Source organism: Pocillopora verrucosa, chromosome 6, assembly GCF_036669915.1.
Source record: "Pocillopora verrucosa isolate sample1 chromosome 6, ASM3666991v2, whole genome shotgun sequence".
Classification (NCBI taxonomy): domain Eukaryota; kingdom Metazoa; phylum Cnidaria; class Anthozoa; order Scleractinia; family Pocilloporidae; genus Pocillopora; species Pocillopora verrucosa.
In genome coordinates, this window is record NC_089317.1 from 1,495,738 (window position 1) to 1,518,315 (window position 22,578).

The 22,578-nt window shown below is 38.4% G+C and overlaps 6 protein-coding genes across 6 annotated transcripts; 1 reads left to right on the plus strand and 5 right to left on the minus strand.

The window, feature by feature from the left end:
- Nucleotides 1-491: 491 nt before the first annotated feature.
- On the minus strand, nt 492-6,472 carry LOC131769405 (uncharacterized). The gene is made up of 4 exons (XM_066169241.1): nt 6,333-6,472; nt 5,215-5,287; nt 899-1,006; nt 492-617 (listed from the first exon to the last, which is right to left on the minus strand). The coding sequence occupies exons 1-4, from the start codon at nt 6,347-6,349 to the stop codon at nt 498-500; spliced, it is 318 nt and encodes a 105-aa protein (XP_066025338.1). The 5' UTR covers nt 6,350-6,472; the 3' UTR covers nt 492-497.
- On the minus strand, nt 1,220-2,875 carry LOC136281566 (uncharacterized). Its single transcript, XM_066168234.1, has one exon. It carries the CDS (start codon nt 2,843-2,845, stop codon nt 1,220-1,222), a length of 1,626 nt encoding a protein of 541 aa, XP_066024331.1. The 5' UTR covers nt 2,846-2,875.
- On the minus strand, nt 3,554-5,096 carry LOC136281567 (PI-PLC X domain-containing protein 2-like; the record flags this gene model as incomplete). The annotated part of the gene is given in 1 exon segment (XM_066168235.1): nt 3,554-5,096. A coding segment is annotated over 1 exon segment (753 nt), but the record flags the coding sequence as incomplete, so codon positions are not given.
- A 3,008-nt stretch (nt 6,473-9,480) lies between the features above and the next one.
- Nucleotides 9,481-12,547, minus strand: LOC131769278 (PI-PLC X domain-containing protein 3-like). The gene is made up of 2 exons (XM_059085014.2): nt 12,544-12,547; nt 9,481-12,184 (listed from the first exon to the last, which is right to left on the minus strand). The coding sequence occupies exon 2, from the start codon at nt 12,181-12,183 to the stop codon at nt 11,179-11,181; it is 1,005 nt and encodes a 334-aa protein (XP_058940997.2). The 5' UTR covers nt 12,184; nt 12,544-12,547; the 3' UTR covers nt 9,481-11,178.
- On the plus strand, nt 12,168-17,939 carry LOC131769245 (uncharacterized). The gene is made up of 5 exons (XM_059084991.2): nt 12,168-13,364; nt 13,790-13,901; nt 15,147-15,186; nt 15,371-15,500; nt 15,885-17,939. The coding sequence occupies exons 1-5, from the start codon at nt 13,035-13,037 to the stop codon at nt 16,404-16,406; spliced, it is 1,134 nt and encodes a 377-aa protein (XP_058940974.2). The 5' UTR covers nt 12,168-13,034; the 3' UTR covers nt 16,407-17,939.
- Nucleotides 17,940-19,412: 1,473 nt separating this feature from the next.
- LOC131769796 (C-type lectin domain family 4 member C-like) lies at nt 19,413-20,513 on the minus strand. Its single transcript, XM_059085525.2, has 2 exons — nt 20,175-20,513; nt 19,413-19,844 (listed from the first exon to the last, which is right to left on the minus strand). The coding sequence occupies exons 1-2, from the start codon at nt 20,511-20,513 to the stop codon at nt 19,413-19,415; spliced, it is 771 nt and encodes a 256-aa protein (XP_058941508.2).
- Between the last annotated feature and the right edge of the window lie 2,065 nt (nt 20,514-22,578).

Here is a 22,578-nt window from a genome sequence, read left to right on the forward strand (position 1 = left end):
CGTCTTTCGTTCCAAACCTTTGGCACAAGCGGGACCGATATGTAAGTGATTTTGTTAGCTTTAATTCAATATGTTTAAGTTTAGTTTTTCACCTTGGGCGATAGCGCACATATGTACTGTGTTGTACAACAGTACAACTAATTATCTTGAAATCAAAGGAGTATTTTGAAATAACTAGACGCCCGCAAAGTAACGCCCACATTTTAGTCTTTGGGGTGTTAATCAGCCGCAAATGGTCATTGTGTAGCCGATCTTTGATTCTCGAGTAGTTTTAATTTAGCCTTTTATGATTTGTTTATGTTAATTCACGTTAATTGTCGTTATTTTAATCGCGTTATCGACATAAGCACGTAAAGCGTTTCTTTCATGCCTTTCGCACCAATTCAATTAGATTCATGCTTTCGTTATAATATTATTGCAATTTCAGTTTACGATCGTGATCGTGACCGTGATCTAAATAAACACCGTTGATAGTCATCTTGGATTTCGTGGTTTCATTACGACCGGTAAAATAGTCCCACATCAGCGACACTTAGAAAACACGCATAGCGACACCCCTCGAAGTTTCCTCTTTCGTCGCAAGCGTCACACTGTGCACTCAGAAAATCCTTCTCTTTCTGAAATGTAAACAAAGTTTTAATTCTTGTTACACAAGGCAAGTTTAAAAAAATGGTCTTGACCCAAGAGTATGAACAGTTAGGCCAGGAAAGCTATTGAATTACTGGGCTCCCTGTAACCTGCTATGTACTGGCATCACACCTACAGGGAGTAGCAATTTCTGCTTTTCCTTTCATTCATGTTACAAATTTTGTAACAAGCTGTGGTAGAAATAGCCAATTGGCTTATGTTCCAATTTCAACTTCTCATTATGCAATGTCATCTCTTTGGACACTAATACCTGCAAAGTCTCTTCTCTCTTCTTGATCACTGACAAGTTTAGGGACATTTGCATGGATTGTGGAACTTCATGGAAATCTTGGCAAAATGGAGGATTCAGTTTGCAAACCTGCATTGAAAATGATGCTAACAGTTTAACAAAACTGTCATTGCAGTCATTTGACAGCCTATTTCTAGCTGCAAGAAAAATATGACAAAAATAACTAAACAAATGAGCACAGTGAAAAAGCAAGTATTGGGTGAGGTTGCCAAGTGCCAAGGTCTGAATTATCAGCTGAAGCTGAAGTCCAAGGCAGATAATATAGACACAAGGTTTGATAACTCATGACAAAAACACTCTGCAAAAACACTTCCTTTGATGTGTTTCACAATGGTGATCTATCTTGCCACTCAACAAAGTGTGTGGAATGTCATAATGACCAAGATCCTTTGAATTTACAACACTTGCAGTTCCTGAAGATTCTAAAATATCTATAGTAGCCATGCAGAATTCTGGCTTGCACATCTTCATAAGCTTTTCAACATGCTGCAGAACATCAATTTCTTCTGGAGTCAATTCTGCAAAAGGAACAGTAGCTGATTTCTTTGTCGAAGCCTTTGACATAATGGTCTCCAGGGGTTCCACTACACCAGACTTGTATAACACTTGAATCAAGACCTCATTGCACATCACCAGTTTTTTACTAATTTCCCTTTTTATTTCTGTCAGTAAATCTGATGAAACTGTGTTTGGTACAGGATATGCCATAGATCCATGAACAGCAAAGAAGTGTTGTGCTAGAAGCGAGGAAGATGTCTCACTAAGGTAAAAGTCTGCATGACGCACATCACAAGTTTTGTTCTCCTCCAAGAGGCTATAATAGTATGGAATCAGATCTGGTCTTTCTTGTATTGCCTGTATCCACATGCTGCTTATCTGATGATCAATGTCACTGAGATGAATGACAGCTCTTCTATCCCTATCAATCCTGAGGTGAACAAAGTCAACTCCTGATGCTAATCCATCCTTAGAAAGGTCCGACACCCAGACACCTTTGACATAAAGTTGACCTTTGTAATGATCACCTAAAAGCAAAGTTCCTGCCACAGACTTAACAGAGTCTGCTGTAGGTGGGCTAAGAAAGAGGAACCGCTTTAAGTAAACTTCCCAGTCCTCACGACAGAGAGGAAAGACAGTCACAGATGTGTTCATCTGTTCAAGGTTTGTCTCGTAATTGTCATTATACTTGTCATGTTGGTCGTCATTGTCGTCATCATCATCATCGTTACTTTCCTTCCACCTGCCATCAACAAATACTGTCAGAACTTCTTCGTCAAACGTCTCATCGTGAGATAATCCAAATCTCCACCGCTCTTTACCAGTCTTCATGGTAACCACTCTTCCTTCTCTCACCAAAGCCAGTGCACCAACTTTCAGTCCTTCTCCAAACTGTCCAATCACTTCTTTGTTTGAAGCTTTCTTTGAGAACCCAAGAAGCAACACTTTCCTCATAAGCTCTGTGTCATGGTTTATCATGGTTAGTTTTTGTCTGGTTGGATTATAATCTATTCGTCCCAGTTCAATGTCGATAGAGCCTTCCCTGTCATCGCCTCTGGCTCTGTTGTCAGTTACGGAAGAATCGAAGGTTTGATGACCAGGTTTTCGCGTTTGATTCCTGCCACTCACTTTTTGATCATCTGAGTCTCTGTCTTCTGCTGCTTTCCTTTCTAATTTTAGGCAATTTTCAGCTGTTAAAATTGCTTTATACGAGAGTGAATCTTTTTCTTTCGTATGGTGAAAGGCCAATCTTGAACTCGATACGGCTCTCAGTTTCTCCAACGAGAAATACACCCCATCGTGCCAGTTTTGGACAACTTCACGGATTCCTTCCCAAGTCTTCCATGAGGGTGCATATCGAGCAGTCAAACTAAGGCTGATAGATTTTTCTGACGATGACTCTTGAGCCATCGACACAAACTTATGTCTGAAGACTAACTTTTCGAAACTTTGCTGATCTGGCCGGAAACTGGGCTCGATTACCAGCCGCTGATCGGGTGTATGAGCCCGCGCTTCTCTCTCATCTTCCTGGGGAGGAGCGAAGACCGGATACGAGAGAGCGGCGGAAATCGAGCCTAACCGGACACAAAACTCACGTACTCTATGATCATACTCCGTCAACTACTCCATCATGACTTAGCTGGTTCCCAAAGCTACTCATATCTGAGCTGAAACGATGACATCATTATTTTGATACAATGGGGGTGAGGACAAATACTTCGGACGCGCGGATGGAAACTGCGGAGGGTGGAGAAACAGACTGAGTAAGAAAATCTTGGCTACCACAGCCATAATAGTCGTGTTAAGAATGTGCTGTTACTTGAACTTTGGGATCAACGTTAGTATATGAGCAACTGCGCACCCACCCCTCCCCTTGCGAAAAAGAGATTTCTCTCTTAATCTCTTAATCACAAATAATTGATGGTCATGGGCTGATCAACCTTCCACTTATCAAAGGTGCTCGTCTTTCAATGGATTTTACAAGCCCAACTTTACTTTTAAGTTTAAAGTAGATGTATGTACACTCAGAACAGAGATGGTCAGTAATTATTTTCTTATTTGTAATACTTTATTGATACATATTTTAATTTGTACATATATATCACTGATAGAGCTGAAAGATAAACCTGTTTAACTTATGATTTAACTAAAAAAAAAGTTAAAATGTAATATAAACCACTCGAATATTGCAATGCTTTGCTGTTTTAAACCTCTCTCATGAAAAACTTATTCAATCAGCAAAGGCAATAAGGATAGCTTTCTTCCAGTATGCATCTAGTAAATTGTTATAAAATACAGTAAATTCCTATCAATCAAGGCGAAAACTTCCAAAATATAAGATAAAAGCGTGTAAAACGAATCTAACTTAATTACAACTCAAATCGCGATGAAAACATAAAAGGCAAAAAAACCGCTACATTTAGAGATTCACGCAAACAGTTAATGGCCCTAACGTTCTCAAACTAAAAGGTGGATGTACACTGGTAGACGCGTTATTCTGGCTGCTTATCACAATGCAATTAAAAAGGTACACAGCGCAATAGATTTTCAAATACCTTTGTCTAATCAAAATAAAGGGATAAACTTACATATTGGTCCCACTTGCACCAAAGATTTCAGAGGTTTTAAAGTTGGAAAGGTAGCAAAGGTCAAGATCCTAAAAGTTACTAACTACAATTAAAGAAAGGACGCTAAGGTCGCCATTTATGTGTGCGTGGGACGCAAAGAGGACGCTAATACAGGGTCGGGTTTCAAGAACAATAGATAGGTACATCAACTCGAATAAACAAATGTAACTATATAAAATCGTAAAAAACAAGAAGAAATTCATTATCAAGGTAGTTAACAATCAATAAAATTGGCTGTTATCCTTAACAACTTCTATATGGTCTGTCAATATATTAGCAGGTTAGAAAAATTAATTTAGACTGATGACAGTTGTGATAAAACCGCTTAGTTCGACGAAGTCAGCGATGATAATATTAAATTTGTGACTCTTGGTGCCACGAAGAGTCTTCAGCCACTCGGTCACTTGGCGGTTGCATTTCGAAGCCAGAACATCTTTTAAAGTGCTTGTCACGTGTTTAACTATAGTTAAATTTTGTGGCGTGAGGAGAGCTTGTGTTACCTGCAAGGCATCTTCGGAAACACTGGACGCTTCTGACTGTTTGTTTAGAATTTCCAACAGTTGTTTCGTATCATCTGTGTTCGGCCACGGGGAGCAGATTAGATGGGGTGGCCAGAAACAGGGGTAAGTATCGACCACATCATAGTCGTGATAAATAATGATGACCTTCTCTTCGTTTCCCCACATCTCTTGAAGGGTGACATTCGGGCCTTGGCGGCCGGGAGCGCGTAAAATCTTGCTGAACGAAGCATCCAGAGTATCTGCAAGTTTTTTATGAGCAGCTTGATCCATTTTGTAGAAATGATTGAAGTCTAAAATGACAATTTCTTTCGGGTAATTCGCCACAAATCGGTTCACTTCGTCCAAGACTTGATCAATCGTCCAACCAAACAAACCGTGTAAAACACGTATCTCAGAGTTTTTATCTGCGGTTCTGTACGCGACACGGAGATCCAGATAGCGAATGCCCGACCTAAGCTGTTCGTAAATTGTCATGGACTGTGTGACAGACCAATACCCATAAGCTTGCTTAGCTTAAAGAACTGGGAAGCTGTGACAAGGATATTATTGACGGTGTGCGTTTCTTTATGTACGACTCGTAAATATCCCCACGTAAATATTTTAAGATGGTTTGCTAAAAGCTTTGTCTTACCTTTAGCTTTGAGCTTCTCTCTCGATATAGACACAATCTGTCACACAACGCTTGAAATCGACTCGAACAACAGCTGTTGGAAAAAACTGATATGAATTCAACTCGATCAACTTAAACTGCTCGATTTCGATTCTCAATCAAATACCTCAAGTTGAAAGTTGCCCTTCAAATCGTCTGTCTCGTACCCGTGCTTCTGGCCCCAAAACTCATTTTTTACAAGTCAACAAGTGAGTTGATCTTTACGAATTTTAAAGACGCTGCATTTAGTTCGCGTCCGTCGAGGCAGTGTTGCTTCGCAATGATGCAATGATGTATTGTTATGCCTGGAGAATTTGGGCCTCGTCTGTCAGATCAAGCGATCACAGACGATCATAATAAGTCAATTGCCTTATACCAAAGAATCAAAAGCATTTCCGGATGACTGAGTGCAACAGAAAAATGCTGTACAACTGTGCGAAGATATGTCTGCAGACATTATCTGTTCAAAAATGCAAAGTTTCCGAGAACGAAACTCGAGGAAAACTGTGAGCATCGAGGAGCAAATCATGTCCAAATTAAAGATAAATTTACGAGCATATTTTTCGCCAAATAGAGGCTATCGGTGTTTATTATCCTTCAAATATTCGCAAAGCGCGGGAAACTGAATTGTTTACGAACAGCTTATGAGAAATATTGAAAATAACTCTTTGCAGGGTCTAGAATGTTTGCAGAGAAGCGAGGTGAGATATTAAAAAATATTATAACCAAAACTGAAGCCGAACACAACACGCAGGTGTCTCTATTTAAATGACACTCACAAACAACAGACATAACTATCAACAGCCATCTTGTTGTTGGTTGAGGTTGAGCCGTTCGTCTGTTCACGCGAATTTAATCTCAGTGAAATATTCCTTGTTCTACATGTCCATATTTTGATCTATATCTGGGTGCAATGCTTGAATTCTGTAGGATATATACGCGTTTGAAGATCAGAGTGGAACAAAAAACAGGTTTCAAGACCCTCAACAAAGGACGCCAATGGAGACATTTCAATTTAAGGGTGCGAGGTTTACCACTCGTAAGTGATGGAGCTTAATTATGACAAACACGATAAGTAATTCGTGTCATGGTTTACTTACACTTTAAGCTGAAGCATACTTAGGCTAACCTTCCCTTGCAATGGTTTCAGTGTAAGGTCTTGAGCGCCAAAACTCTCTAAACTTATGCAGCAAACATCGAATTAACTGAGAACTGACATCGACTTCATTTGGCGATTAGGGTGTGCTACGGTTAGTTACGGGATGGAAAATTATAAGCATAAAGTCTCTTTGTTACCTTTGATGGCGTCGCGGAATTACATTCCTCGGAAAAATTTCCGCACAGCCCCATACTTCATTATGCATGCACATCTTATTAATTATGCATTCTACTCTTTGTCTTTGAATACAATAGACAATTCCCTTGGTAATTGAATATATACATCCCTAATTATTACTTACATTAATAAAAGTTCCCCTCTTTCTCTTCCCCATTTCTCTTCCCCATTTCTCTGGCGGGCACTTCCTACTATCTATCCTTACTCCAAGGCCCCTCTCAGTCTATTTTTTCTTTTTTTTTACGTTATCTGTAGGGTTCGAACTCTCAATCTTCTATCTTCTTCATCAGACTAGCAGTCTGTCCTCTATACCATTGTTCTACACGTGTTTGTTTCCAATAAAGGGTAACTTTCAAAATTATATTTCTAATACCTTATTTAAATTCCAAAAATTAACATGAAATCATTTCCCTCACCTTTAAAACATGTTGGATTTTTCACGAAGAAATGAAATGTTAATCTTTGTTTAATCGAAGCATAAAAGTGCAGCCTTTCTAATAAATTTCATTGCTAATCAGTGGCTTCTTAAAAAATCATCTTCATAATATTAACAGTTATAATTTTATTTCCCTCAATTTATATCGTATTCTCATCTCCCGTTTTTGAATCGTTCTTCATACTTCCTCTGCTGTTGGTCCTTCCTCCGTTTGTACGTGTTTGTTTCTTCGTCTTCGTTGTATTATGTCTTGCATGCCTAATGAAGTATGGGGCGGTGCGGAAATTTTTCCAAAACTGATATCGGGAAATTCCCTTGTTGTCATTTATAACTCAGCCACTGAGGTTACATCAAATATGAGAACACGTAAAGAACTCTTATTTGCTGAGGAAACTATTGTCACGCGTGATAGATAACTGTATGAACACTAGCCTCCGTTTGGTGCGAAAATATGCCTAATTCTGATTTAGACTATTCACGCGGAAGCAAAAATTAAAAAATTATTCTATGAGCGCACTCGTTGCCTTTCAGAGCTTTTGAGTAAAGAACTTCAGAATCGTCGTCTAAATTTTCCGCCATAACGTTTTGCCTGGGTAAAGCCACTGTGTGAGGAGGGTAAGTTAAAGAATAAATACATAAAAAAAATTAAAAAAAGCAAATCTCAATATATCCCAATACAGGGAGATAGAAAGGAAGAATTGAAAGTCATGACTTTAATGCTAGTTGAGTGACTCCATTTGTTTTTTATGTGATATACTAATTTTACGTGATCAACTGCATGGGGAGGAAAGGTACGGCTACACGTGGGCTACTGACCAATCAGAGTTTTAATAATAAGTCTGATGTATAATAAAATATGTTGATACACAGGGTTTACAAGGAACAAGACCCATGCTTGCACATTGTATGTTTTATTTGAGCAAGACTCGCTACTCTACACCAGGAACCACCACAGAGGTAGGGACAGTAGAATACGTTCAAGTCCAACACATGGTGCCAAATGTTAATCATGCACCAATGGTTTTTCCAGCCACCCTGAAGAGCTGCCACTCCTAAATTCCCATTTATTCAATTATCAACTGTTATTTAAATTGCTATGCAATTGCAAGGGAAGGGAAAACATATCAGGGATTCAGTTTGCATTCAATTATAATGGTACAATCCTGGTCACCCCATGAATCATCTAAAGAAACCAGACTGGCTCCTAGCAAGATGGGCCACTTGGCTTGCTGACTGAATTTTTAACCCTTTAACCCCTAGGAGTGACTAAAATCTGATTTCTCCTTACAACATTACTCCTTAATCAAACATTAAGGTCATGAGAATAAAGGAAATGACCACCAAATAAAGAAGCTCTTGATTTTCATACAAATTCTCCCTGTCAGCACCTTAGAAAACTGTATATTGAACAGTATAGAGAATATGCATACTGATGTAAGGGTGTAAAGGGTTAAAGGTAGGCAAGTGAGGGTTCAGAGCTGAATTTCTCGGCTTTTCATTTCTGGACTTCTTTGAACTTACCTTGTACCAGTTTGTCTGGTCGTAGAGATAGCATCTTTGACACAACAAAAGTTTCTCAGCAAAAGCACTTCATATGATGTGTTTACAATGGTGATCTATCTTGCCACTCAACAAAGTGTGTGGAATGTCCTAATGACCAAGATACTTTGAATTTACAACACTTGCAGTTCCAGTTTTCTGAAATATCTATGGTAGCCATGCAGAATTCTAGCTTGCACAACTTAATGAGCTTTTCAACATGCTGAAGGACAACAATTTCTTCTCTGGAGTCAATTCTGCAAAAGAAACAGTAACTGAGGAGTTTGTCAAAGCCTTTGACTTGATGGTCTCCAGGGGTTCCACTACACCAGACTTGTATAACCCTTGGATCATGGCCTCATTGCACAACACCAGTTTTCGGCTAATTTCCCTTTTTATTTCAGTAAATGAATCTGATCAAACTGTTTGGTATAAGATATGCCATGAATCCATGAACAGGGAAGACCTGTTGTGCTAGAAGTCAGGAAGACTTCTCATTCAGGTCAAAATTTGCGTGACATACATCAGATGTGTTTTTGTTCTCCTCCAAGAGGCTGTAATAGTGTCAAATCAGATCTTGTCTTTCTTGTATTGCCTGTACCCACATACTTCTTTTCTGATGATCAATGTCACTGTAATGTAACTGCACGCTTACCCCTCCCCCAACCCAACATTAACCCTGACTTGTTACCAGTTGACTGTTGTTGGGGTTAGAGGAGGAGTAGCTGGGCAGTTGCTCAGATACTGACATTGATCTAAATTTGTAGTGGTTTGACTAAGGCAAAACTAGACTTATTGACCACTGACAAGTAACACATTCACAGAGGTACTTGGGGTTGCCAGACCATTTTCTAATCAGGGGGGAGGGGACAGTGCATTTCTTTGACAATACAAGTATGAAAGGACAGTGCAAAAAAAGATTTCTCTCTTCATCACAACTAATTGATAGCCAAGTGCTGATCAACCTTATACTTCTCAAAAGCACGCCTCCTTCAATGAATTTTACAAGTTCAGCTTTGCTTTTAAGTTTAAAACAGATGTATGTACATTCAGAACAGAGTTGGTTGGTAATGATTTTTTATTTTTTAATAATATTTCATTGATACATATTTTAATTTTCACATAGACATCATGGATGATGCTGAAAGATAAACCTGTTTAGCTTATGATTTCACGCAAAAGAGGTTAAAATGGAAAAAAAAAAACATTCGAATATTGCAATGCTTTGCTGTTTAAAATGTACTCTCCCAGGAATGTTTAAATCCAGAACAAGGATCTCCTAATAATGAGCTCTTTTGAACTTGACAAAATTGAATTTTTTTATATTTAATTGTGTTAAATCTCTCTCATGAAAAACTTATTTAATCAGCAAAGACAATAAGAATAACTTTCTTCCAGCGTATGTCTAGTAACAAGCATTAGATATGATCTCCCTAAATTTATCTTGACTAGAGCATGCTCTTAAAAGAAGCAATTCTCTTGGTCAAGATATTGGCCACTGAATATATAAACACTCTGATATTAAAGTGACCAAACATGGCCTTTCAAGGTTAACTTCCCAGAACGCCAGGTCATGATTCAACTCAAAGGGTTAAGTTAACTCTTTCACTCACATGATCTCATAAGTAATTCTCCCTACTGACTGCTACATAATTGTTGATTTTGGTTTTAAATAATTTGGTAATGGATCAACTGAGAATCCCTTAATTTAATTTAATTTCTGTATTCACATTACTTTTCTGCTTGATATTGTATTGATATTGTGATGAGAAATTCTGTCTTGGTCACCTATGGCTGTTTCAGGGTTAACTGATGAATCAGTCTATCTATGTTGATTTTTCACTGACCAAAATTAACCAAAGCCATATCTCTGCTATCTCTAGGCCAACATATAATTTTTAAGGCTGAATTTATGTTTGTATATTACAGAAAGATACCTCACAGACTTTTTATAGTCTCACTTAGATGTGAATTTGGCGTAGCTGTGGAATATTTCACCACTGATAACCAAAGTATATTTCAGCAATCTCTCCGCCAAGATATTATGTCTGTTTATTACAGATAGATGCCCTACAGACCTTCCTTGGCTTTACCAAGAGGTCAAGAGCAAGTTCATAGTAGCTGTCATCTTTTTTACCAGACAATGACATTTTTTTTTTTGGAGAGGAAATAATCATTCCTTACCAACACATCTTGACATTGCTCCAACACAATCTCCTCTCCTATAAACTTTCCTTGAAACACTGAGATTTTGGGCAAATTGCACTTATTTACAGTATCAATTTTACTCAGATTAGTTCTAGCTTGTTTCTTATACTTTTAAAGAGTGTTTCTCGCAAAGCTGTCACAAAGCAAGGTTTATGGTAAGGCATCAGGCATAAGCTGCACTGTGATCAATGTTTTTAGTCCAAAGGCCTGAAACTCATGCCCAAACCTGGTGTGAGCAAAGCATCAGTCAGCCATTTAATTTGCTGACTCATTGCAGGACATCAAGAAAGTTAGGGGCACAGCTGAAATTAAGGATGGTTGATATCCACACAAATCACTTTTTTCAGATAGCCCTTTTCAACAGCCTTGTCTTTAGTAACAAAAATTTAGGCTTCACTTTTATATAGTCTGTCAATATATTAGCAGGTCAGAAAAAATAATTCAGGCTGATAACAGTTGGGATAAAATCGCCAAATTCAACGAAGTCAGCGATGATAATATTAAACTTGTGACACTTGGTGCCACAAAGGGCCTTCAGCCACCCGGTCACATAGCAGTTGCATCTTGAAGCCAAAACATCTTTTAAAGTGCTTGTCATGTTTTGAAACACAGTTGAAGTTTGTGGCGTGAGGATAGCTTGTGTTACTTGTAAAGCATCTTCCGAAAAACTGGACGCTTCTGACTGTTTGTTGAGGAATTCCAACAGCAGTTTCTTATCCGCTGTGTTCGGCCACGGGGAGCAGATTAGATGGGGTGGCCAGAAACAGGGGTAAGTATCAACCACATCATAGTCGTGATAAATAATGATGACCTTCTCTTCGTTTCCCCACATCTCTTGAAGGGTGACATTCGGGCCATCTGCGCCAGGAGCGCGGAAAATCTCGCTGAACGAAGCAAGCAGAGTATCTGCGAGTGTTTCATGAGCAGCTTGATCCATTTTGTAGAAATGATTGAAGTCTAAAATGACAATTTCTTTCGGATAATTCGCCACAAATCGGTTCACTTCGTCCAAGACTTGATCAATCGTCCAACCAAACAAACCGTGTACAACACGTATCTTTTTATCTTCGGCTCTGTACGCGACACGGAGATCCAGATAGCGAATGCCCGACAGTAGCTGCTCGTAAATTGTCATTGACTGTGTGACGGACCAACTGTGGATCACAGACTTTGCTACTTTCCCAAAAATACTCCCGAGCGTGTGAATGGCAGATGATTCATCGGGACCAATCTCCATGTTTTGATCCAGAAAAAACGTTCCCGAATCATGAGATCCTGGGATCACTAAATCTTTCAGTGGACTTAGTTGCTTTTCATTTGGCAAATTTTCCATCCATCGAGAATAATCGTTGTCTTCCAGAGCTTTTATGTTAAGAACTTCAAACTCGTCGACTAAATTTTGCGCCATAATTTTCTGCCTGTGCAAAGCCATTCTGTAGGGAGGGGTAAGGAAGCAGTTATTGTTGTGGAACTCAGTCCTCTTTCAATTCCGTCAGTTAAGGAATAATTACATAAAAAAGAGTATTTTAATTGAGATCTCAATATAACATTTTTCATGGGATGGATCCAGCGAATTTACTTTTGTTGGAAAAAAAAAAAAAACATTCGTTAACTTCAAGTTGCTTCTCCGTGCAGCCCAATATTTGCGAGAGAAAACATTACGTCATTCGAAAGCCAAAAATTAAATAATATCACGTAATCAGGTAATGGCTTAAAACGGAAAATTACTATAACTTTAAGCGTTAATTTGCGAAGCAAATGATTTCTGAAACGGAAAAAGAAAATTTCTCACTTGCGCAGCGGTGCAGACTTGCTGAAGATATAAACATTGAGGTGTCGCTTTAAGACAGATGTTTTCTATTTAAGACATCTCGGACATAGAATGCCATGTCTTACCGAAACTGAAATGCAATTTACATCCACAGGTGCGTTTCCTCTTATAGAACCTGACGGCTGATTAAAACACTATTCTCGATTCAATAAAGTAATTTAAAGGAAGACATGGAGCGACGGAATAGAGGAATAACTACGAAAAAATGACAAAATATTCCAAAACTCTGGACAATACACCCAGCCATTACCTAAGGGTGTCCAAAAGTTGCAGTTTAATGCAAAATTCTTTGAATATTAATGTTATAATGGAATCTTTTACTGTCAAGACTGCTAAGTGACATAGCCTTGTCTATGCTTTCAGATTCATTATTAATTCAAGGCAAACAGGGCGTGCGTGGAAACTAAACATTGCCACACTAGAATTGAAGTGAGCTGAATTTGTGCTCAAAAATGGATTTTAAAGAAGCGCTTTTCATGATGCTGCAAGCAACATTCGTTTTTGTTACTGAAGGAAACTTAGTGGCTCGTTCGTCGTATTTTCAGACAAGGGAGAATAAGCAGCTTCTAGGGTATGCTTTCAAACGGTTCAACTCTGCTAGTGTGTTGTCGTGCGGTCAAGAATGTTTGAGATCTCCGTCCTGTTCATCCACAAACTTCAAGTTTTTCTCCAAGAAGGAAGAAGAAGGAACTTGTGAGCTGAACAAACACGACGTCACTGCTGTACACGAGAGCAACAACTTTGACTATCAGGAAGGAGCGATATTTTCTATTTTCCTAAAGGTAAACAGTAGAAAATTATACAAATTATTTCATATCACGCAAGAGCAACTAAGAAACACCGAAGTGAACATTTCCCGACAGATTCGACACAGTGGAGGAAAGGGTTCCGTTATATCGCATTGTCCCAAATTTCAAAGGAATATAAGAATTTATATCGAATTGTGACGAATATGGTTAGAAATATCTGAGACAGAACAATTTGGCTTGTCTTCGATAATGCCAGCAGCAGCAGCAAATAAAAAGATTAAAATCTTTTAAATTAATTTTTATGTTTAAATCCATTTTTTTATCGCTATGTCTATCTGGTAGTGGCTTACATCGCGGCCGTCAATATTTCATACAAACAGACAAAATTCTCATTTCGCTTATTTCTTTTTATGACCGCAGTATATGCGATACGTATCCCAACGTTTTTCATTTTTTAGGGATGTTTGCTCGCCAGCTGCCTTAATGGAGGATCGTGTTTGCCTGACAAAGAAAAACGAACTTTTTCCTGCTCGTGCAAACTGCCTTGGACCGGGGACAGATGCGAAAGTGGTAGGTGATTCAAAGCATTTTGACTTCCACGAAAGAATCGGAACAGTAACCTGAAAATAAGAGCTCACTTATAAAATAAATTGCAAAATTAGTTCTGATGAATAATAAGTAGATGACGGAACTCAGCTAATTCAAACAACCAGATTTTTTTTTTTTTAGTTAAAACTAATTCCTACCCCCTCCCTTAACACACACGCACACACAAATCGTTAACCACCAGCCGTTTTTCTCACCGACCGTTTCAAATTGCTTACTACGGGACGTAATAAAAAGTGTTAAAACCGTAAATACAAAGAGAAAAAGATGAGTAGTTTTTTTAAGGGATTTAAATCTCACGGTACATAAGATTCGAAGGACCGTTGTTAATAAATAAATTAAAACAGTGCTCATATCCAAATATTTCCTTCAACCAATGTAGGCCTTCTAAAGAAAGCATTGGTTTCTTTTCTCTGTACATATAAGTAAATTGAAAACAAAGTATTATCATAATACTGATTATGAACAATTAAAAATTGTCCAAAACTCACATAACTCAATTTCAACGGATCGATAAGGCGACAAAATCCAAGGCCTCATTTCTTTAATAACGTCAGATTTTTGTTTTGGGAATTATGTTTTTCATGTTTGATACCATGAAGGCTTATAATTTTAGCTTCGTGCGCTCGAACGTGTCTTTTCGATACATAGCAACAAGTAAGCAAAAGTCGTCAATCAAGTATCTCAGCTGAAGAAATGTCTTTGGTGGAAGTAGCCGATTTGGTTTAGTGAGGGTTGAAAATATTGGCAGTATGATAGAATGATTCTGAACAGTGAAACACTAATTTATTTATATTCCTTATTGGCTCAGCACGCAAGCTGTTAAAACATTGAATGGCCGGCTTTGTAGCTTCTTCAGCCTGGAGTGAATTGGCACCTGTCAATAGAAAATGGCCTCAGCGGCGTTTTTCTTATTGGCTTTGTTGGAGGTCGCCTTACCCTCCCAACCTTCAGTGCAATGTAAAGTTTTCTCTGTGCTTAGCAATACAATTTGAGGATAGTTGGAGAAGTGGTAGGGGAAATTTGACTGGAAGGTTTTGAAATAAACGGGAATAATCATCAGCGATCTGAGTGCTTTTGCCACGCTTTTGCCGCTGACTAACGATAGTTAGACATCGCATAATTTGTAAAGATTTAGAATTTGTGACACGGCATGTTGTTTAACTGAGTTGTGATAACATTTACTACCAGATAACTTTTTCCTTTCAGAACTACTGACGTCTTGCAAGGAAATACATAACAAGAAATTGTAAGTGACAATTACTGGTGCATCTAAAACATTGTTTGGTAGCTGATTCAGTAGCTGGGCGGAGTGCACTGTGACTAGGAACGGTTGTATCTTCAGTAAATTGATTAAAACTCGATTCAGTTTAGTCTCTGTATTTTTTCCTGTTTGGATTTATTTGTTGTTTGTTTGTTTGTTTTTTTATCAGGTCCTCATCAAACAAAGCCCACTTACTGAAGGTAGAATCAGCAGAGGTTGCTGTGTACTGTCACATGACTAACCTTGGTGCATGCGGTGGAGGCGGATGGACGTTGGTTATGAAAATGAATGGCACACAGGTACGAAAATGTTTCTTTAGGCGACTGATCACTCAGTAAGCCTGTTTGTCAATCTGTCTGTAGTCCCTCTTTCAGCTAACCAGCCAGTCGGTTTGTCAGTCGGTTAGGCTATCCGCCTTTCTATCTATTGTGTGTCTGATGGCCTGTCTTTCTGTGTTCTCTGTCACGTTCCTTCAGTAAGTCAATCACTCAAAAGTTATGTAGGCAGTAACTTGGTATAATTCAGTCGATAAGAGAAGGTGTTGGAGATTTTAAGTGTACAAAATACTGGTTGAAAACAAGGACACCGAACAAACCAAGACTGTGTTTCGTTAGCTGTTCTTTGTTGTAATGGTTTTCAAGCTTTTTCCATTTTGGTTATTTGTTTTTGAATTACCCTTGCAGAGCACGTTTCATTACAATTCTGATCTCTGGAGCAACAATGAAACCTTCAATCTAGAAGGAGGAAAGACTGGGTTTGACTTACATGAGACTAAATTACCAACCTACTGGGGTACACCCTTCAGCAAGATCTGTCTCGGTATGAAGATCGGACATCAAATCAACTTCACCGTTATCAATAAGCAAGCTAGCTCTCTGCACTCACTGATCGCTGATGGAAACCACCGTAACACTTCACTAGGTCGTGACACGTGGAAGGAGCTGATTGGTTCTCAAGCTTTCTTACAACCCAATTGCAACAAAGAAGGGTTTAACGTTGTGACCGAAAATAACGACACAAAGTGGCCAAAGGTGAGGATTGGTATCCTCAGCAACAACGAAGATAACTGTTTCTCTTGTGATTCTAGGATCGGCTTTGGAGCAGAGTCGTCGATGGACGTAAGAAATAATTCTTGTGGAAATGAAGCTTCTATATCTTACGGAGATACACACATTAAGGCGATGGGATACATCTTAGTCCAATAAGAAAACGAAATGGTACCAAAAATCCAAGATTTATCTCTGACGTTTTTAAGGTCAGGCGCCAGTTCCGAGAGGAAATTTGTTCGGCAGGGCATCGAAAACATGGGAAAGGCAATAAAGAAATGTGACAGACAAAATTTGTAGACAAAAAGATTTTATTAGCTAAACTTTCTTGAGAGTGGCGAGATTTTAGAAGCCATTGCCCTCAAACTCCGAGCCGTAAACTCTGGAACATATTTATGCCCAAGTTAAATAATGATTAGTTAGTTGGTTGGTCAGTCGATTTAATTTAATTTAAATTTTAAGACTGCACGCACAAAGTGATAGAGCCAAATTATAATTAATGTACGATGGATTGAATCGTACCAATGATAGGAACTGTCCACCTTTCCCATTATCTTGTGCACGAAATGGCTGAATTCTTGAAACATAATGTTACCATGCATCGTCAAGGATTGATTTCAACTGCAACAATAAGACAACTATGTTAAAAAATTATCAAATACTTGTGAAAAAATACTTCGTCTCGGCTAAGAGCCATGCAAACTCGAAATGCATGTCGCTCAAACTTAAACTGTCGGCTGGTTGGTTCTCTATCGCAGAAGGAGTCTCAACCGCATGTTAACGAGTTACAATTTAAACAACAAAAGTTGTCAAATACTTGTGCAAAGATACTGTTCATGGGTGGCGTGACTACGTTAATAAGAGTAACAATTACATGAATCTGATCTTAAGTGACAGCGAGAAAGCCGTTTCCTCTTCGTCAGCAAAATGGTTGTTTTCGTTAATGGACATGCTGTGTTTGTTTAATTAGTTCGCAGGTTCCTTCGTCTCTCCTTGTAGAGGACAACATGTTGTTGATGGAAATACACCAGGTGTTTCTCAGACATTGCTGACCGTACCATAACAAACTGGGTGAATCAAACTGTTTGACGGCGTATCCCATCAACCTCTAAGGTTTCAAATAAAAGAAAAAAGAGGAATTTTGGGGTTGTCTTTGGCAGAAAACGTGCCGTAGTTCTCAAGAGAAATAACAACAAAATTTCCTTTTACGCAGCCATACCTGCCTTTAGTTCAAGTTAACTGTAACATTGTACTGAATATGATTCCGTTGTTAAAGAACCTTTGAAAGTGTTCATCCTATCTTTCAATTAAGTGCGAATGGTTTGAATTAACAAAATGTTTTCCTTCCAGATCTGGCTTCAGTTGCCAGACAAACATTTTGACGGAGGGAAACTCGGCAGGAAATGAAGAATGCTGGGAAGAGTTTCGCTTCGCGTAGCTTATTAAAGATTGAGTTGATGCACATAATAGTTTTAACACGTATAGCGTGACATTGAGAAAATGTAGACGGTTTGACTCTTCTGGTTTGCCATCAAGCAGTGAGAAATTTCTTAGAAATAGATGGCATTCTGCACAAGTTTTAAGCTGGACTCCAAGAAAGATGTCAAAGGGACTTTGTGATAAACACACACGTAATTCCTACTGTTAAGGAAAATATTAACTCTGCTTATATGAAGGATGTTTACTTTGCTAATGCTGCTAAAGGTAATAAATTTTTTTTTTCACTTAAAGGTTAAGCTTTCACTAATTTAGTTCTTACATCGATAGAATTTTTAATCAATTGGTTCCTTCGTTTCTCTAATAACAGGTATCCCTTCGGTGAGGGTCTCGATGGGGTTAACCGTAAAAACTGACAAATTTTATCAAATATTCGTGAAAAAAGTTCACCGTAAAAAAAATTTAAGATAATAAAATGGAATGACATTACCCATAAGCCGTAAAAGCCATCACCTCGTTGAGAACCTCTTCGCTATTCTCCAGTTCCTCAAAAAATTGGACGATTAAAACAAGATTTAATTTAGGAGCGTCAAATTTCTCTTATCTTCTCATAAGAAGCCTATCGGTAGTTGTTTGTTTATTTCAGTTTGTGTGATGTATATGTTCTACTAAGTGTTTTCCGCGAAAGCTCAAAGTATCAACCTTACGAAGTGATTAAGGAATTTTACCTTGTTATGTAGCAAAGGTTTATCCCGTAGGTGACGTAAGTAATTGACGTCAGGTTATTTTTTTGCTTATATTCCACTTATGCAGGTGGTTTCCTGCTTCAAGTTACGTGGTATGAAATGACCCCTAATTCTCTTTGCAGCGTTTCTAAAATTAAAAACGTAATACTGCCATTCCACTTAAGCAGGTAGTTTCCTGCTTTCAAGATACGTTGTATGAAATGACCCCTGATTCTCTTATCAGCGTTTCTAAAATTACAAAAGTAATTCTGCCATTCCACTTATGCAGATAGTTTCCTGCTTTCAAGATACGTTGTATGAAATGACCCCTAATTCTCTTCTCAGCGTTTTTAAAGGTTCAAAAGTAATTCTGCCATTTAATAAATTTTAAGGTGAAAGCGTCAAGGTAATTAAATCGACCCAGTTTGTTTTGAAACTGCAGTTGATAGTGGCTGTCACAACCACTTCCTCCCCCCTCGCCCACACTACACATCAATTGACATCGCCAGTTATTCTCTAACGGCTTTATCAGGGGGTGTTTCTTGTTTCTCTGACCGGCTGCTTTGAATCTGTCCTTTCCAAGAGGAATAAATAGTATTAAAATCGTACCTAAGGAGAGAAAACTTAATAATTTTCAGATGATTTAAATCTCAATGTACAAAAAAGTTCGCATGAACTTTGGTACTGCTTGGGTGGGAGGGGGGGTATTGTACTGCGTGGGGGGAGGGAGGGGGAGTATTGCAAGACTATCTGATTTCATCTAATGAGTTGATAATGTAGATTGACCATTTTAGAATGTTTCCAAAACTGATGTTTCAAACGTTAGGCCTTGGTAAGATTTCAGTGGCACTTACTTGAACATCTCACAAAAACCAACTAGGGTCCAGTCCATTTACTAGTGTTTCAAACACACACTAAATCCACCTTTTTTGGTCCTATGTTGACGCTTTTCACAAAAGTTAGACCTACATAACGTTTAGATGGAATTTATGGATGGGTTGATTTATAGTAAGCCTTTCTGGCAAAGAACGAAAGGGGCAGACTGTTGGAATTCACGAGCCAAATTACAGCTGATGTCATTCCACTTTCCCAATGGTGAGAGTTTTCCGGCATATACATTGGCACATTTCTCTTGACCACTGTTTGGTTCTCCTTTTGCCCATGCAGAAAACTGGCCTGTCACAGGAGTATCGTCAATCCAGTAGAACTCATTGTCAGGTTTTCTGTAAAGTCCAATCCACACACCAAGGTGTTGCACTAATTCCTGATTTAGAATCAGATCGAGTATGAAGTTGTTGTCATCAGCAGATCTGATTACAGGCAGATCTCCCCCGTACCTCTTGCAAACCCTGCGGGCTTCAGTCCAATTTTGCGTTGGAGTGTCGAAAACAACGTAACATGATTGAGAGTGGAGAGCCCATCCTTTCTGGCAAACCTGTTGTTATCATTCGATGGAAAACGAGACATTTAGGTTAAAGTACTCCAGCAAATTATTTCCCGAAGTGTCCATAAAAATTTTCTTTGCGCATACACTCAGATATCATCCACAGACATTTCTTATCTGTGGCTTGTGGAAAAGTGTTACCTTCAAGAAACATATAATATTCAGGGTATCTTATATTCCGTCACTTGATGCCTCTCAATTGGTCACTGGCCGAGAATATTACATGATAAATTATAAATGATTACTAAACCCGATGATTATAAATGCAAAGTGAAAACTGGGTTCCACTTCTTGCTTAGAACAAGCAAAGTGAATACTAACATTTCGAAACCTTGAAAAAGTTGTTTCTTCCTGATCAGCAAAGTTGCTTCTTTCACTCACAACAGAGATGTCGTGCTTGTTCAGTTCACAAGTCCCTCCAATGCTTTTCTTCTTGGATGAAAACTTGAAGTTGGTGGAAGTACACCAGGTGTTTCTCAGACATTTCTGACCGCACGATAACAAACTCGGTGAATCAAACCGTTTGATAACATATCCTATCAGCCTCTTGTTTTGAAAGGCTTCAAAATAAGAAAAATGAGAATTTCCAGACCCTTCGACAGAAAAACATGCCGTAGTTCCCATTAGTACCAACAACAAAACTGTTTTCTGTGCAGCCATAATGAACTGCCAGCTTCTAGTTGGAGGTCAGATGGCAGGTAGTCTTTTGAAGTTCTATAACATGGATTTGTATTGGCAGTCTTACAATTGAAAATTAATTGTTTAGGGTTAAAGGAACAATTCTTTTCTTTACGGACTTTGTTCAGGTCTTTGTTCCTTGATTTATGGTCAGCCTTTCTGAATAAATATTCAGCCTAGTGGGAACTTGGCAGAAGAAGGAAACCAAATGTTAAAAAAGAGTTTCGCGTAGCTAGACAAAGTGGTAATTCATGCGAAATTGAATTTAAAAAAATTATTTCATGGTAGATCGCAATCTTTAGGTGGATCACCATTTGGTATTCATACGACTGCTTCTCGTTGCAAAATTTAAAATATGACCAAGAGCAAACAACAAATGAACCCTTTAAAAATTAATTTCGAAACTAGTGTAAATTTTTAACCAAGATTTTCCACGAACACGTAGTAAATATTAATATAAACATGTTAGCCGCTTGTATTTCATCAATTCATTCTGTGAGCTTCACTGTGGGCGTCAGTTAAGTGGTAAGTCTAAATTATGCTCCCGCTTTTTCAAGTCAGTCAAACGTTTCGCCTCAAAAGTAATACTACTGAAAAAGTTGACAGAAAATTAACAAATATTCACTTAGAAAAACATTTTCCAATATTTCAACTCCGCATGGGAAAACATTTCGCATTAAGAAATAGATTTAGATACATATGTCACTGTAAAAAGGCAAAAAAAATCCTTCCTCCACGAATAGACTGGCTGGTTTTTATCAGGAAGCCTCACATTTCTTGTATCAGGACGGCTATACATGATTTTGACTGATTCCAGCTGCTCTCGGATGGTCAAGATTATGAGCTCGAGATTACTATCGCATGATAGGTACCGATCAATAAAAAATTGAGAGCGAATAATCTAGTTGTTATTGTTAAGTATATATTTAATACCTAAAAATTAACAACAAGATAGACATATGTTTCTATTTATTTTATCCACAACCTCACACTGCGAGACTACTTTCTCTACTTTACTCTACTAGTTACTCACTATTCTGCTATCGCGGAATACTTAGGGAATGGCGTGGCTAATCAGATTGTAGTACCACAGGCGGTCCAAACTCCAGCTGTGAGACGATTATCTTGCGCAATAGGCGTCATGGGGCAAATTCAAGAGTTTGAGTGGTATTTACAATCGCTCTTAGGAATAAAAAAATACATTAAATTCTCAATGAAAATCCCTCACCTTACTTCCACAGTGCATCACTTGTCATCTGACCACTCCCTATGTTGAAAAGAACCCATTTTAGCGAGTTATCCATTTCTAGGTTTCATAAGACAGGAAGTGATTACTAATATTTCCATACAAACTCTTACGTTTTCGTCATGACGCTTATTACGATGATCGTCTCACAACTGGAGCTTGAGCCGCCTGTGGTAGTAATTGGAATAGAACGCTGTTAGAGTTAGGGGGTAAGTTTCTAAAGAAACTGAGGTGCTGCGTCGGTGGGAGAGTATAGTAGGTAATTTAGTGTTAACAACTGAGTTGAAAACGTAAATTGGCCACCGTAAAGAATAAAAAAGCTGACGTTTCGAGCGTTAGCCCTTCGTCAAAGCGATTGGAGGAATTGTGGGTTGTGTGTGGGTTTCTATGTAGAAAGTGGAGCTACATTATTGGTGGGAGTATGGTGACGAGAAAACAAGAATAAATTAGGTGAATGAAAAGCGCTCGTTGATACCGTGGGGATTAACAGTGCCGATTTGGAAGATAAATTTTTGTTCTCGTGTTTTGCGGCTTTCCGAACTGCTTAGATGTGAGGAAAGGCCGCAAACTGCCATATGTTGTTTAGAATGATTAGGGAGATTTAAGTGTTTAGTGACTGGTTTGGATGCATCCTTGTCATTTCTTTCCACGTCACGAAGTATAATTTATTGCAAGTTAAAGTTATGCAGTAAATGACATTGGCGGAGGTACATGCACGTTAAGTGATCAGTGATCTTAAGATGACTCACTGCCCGAACCCATGCGTAATCATGATGTTATTTCAAAAAACTTCTACTAAGA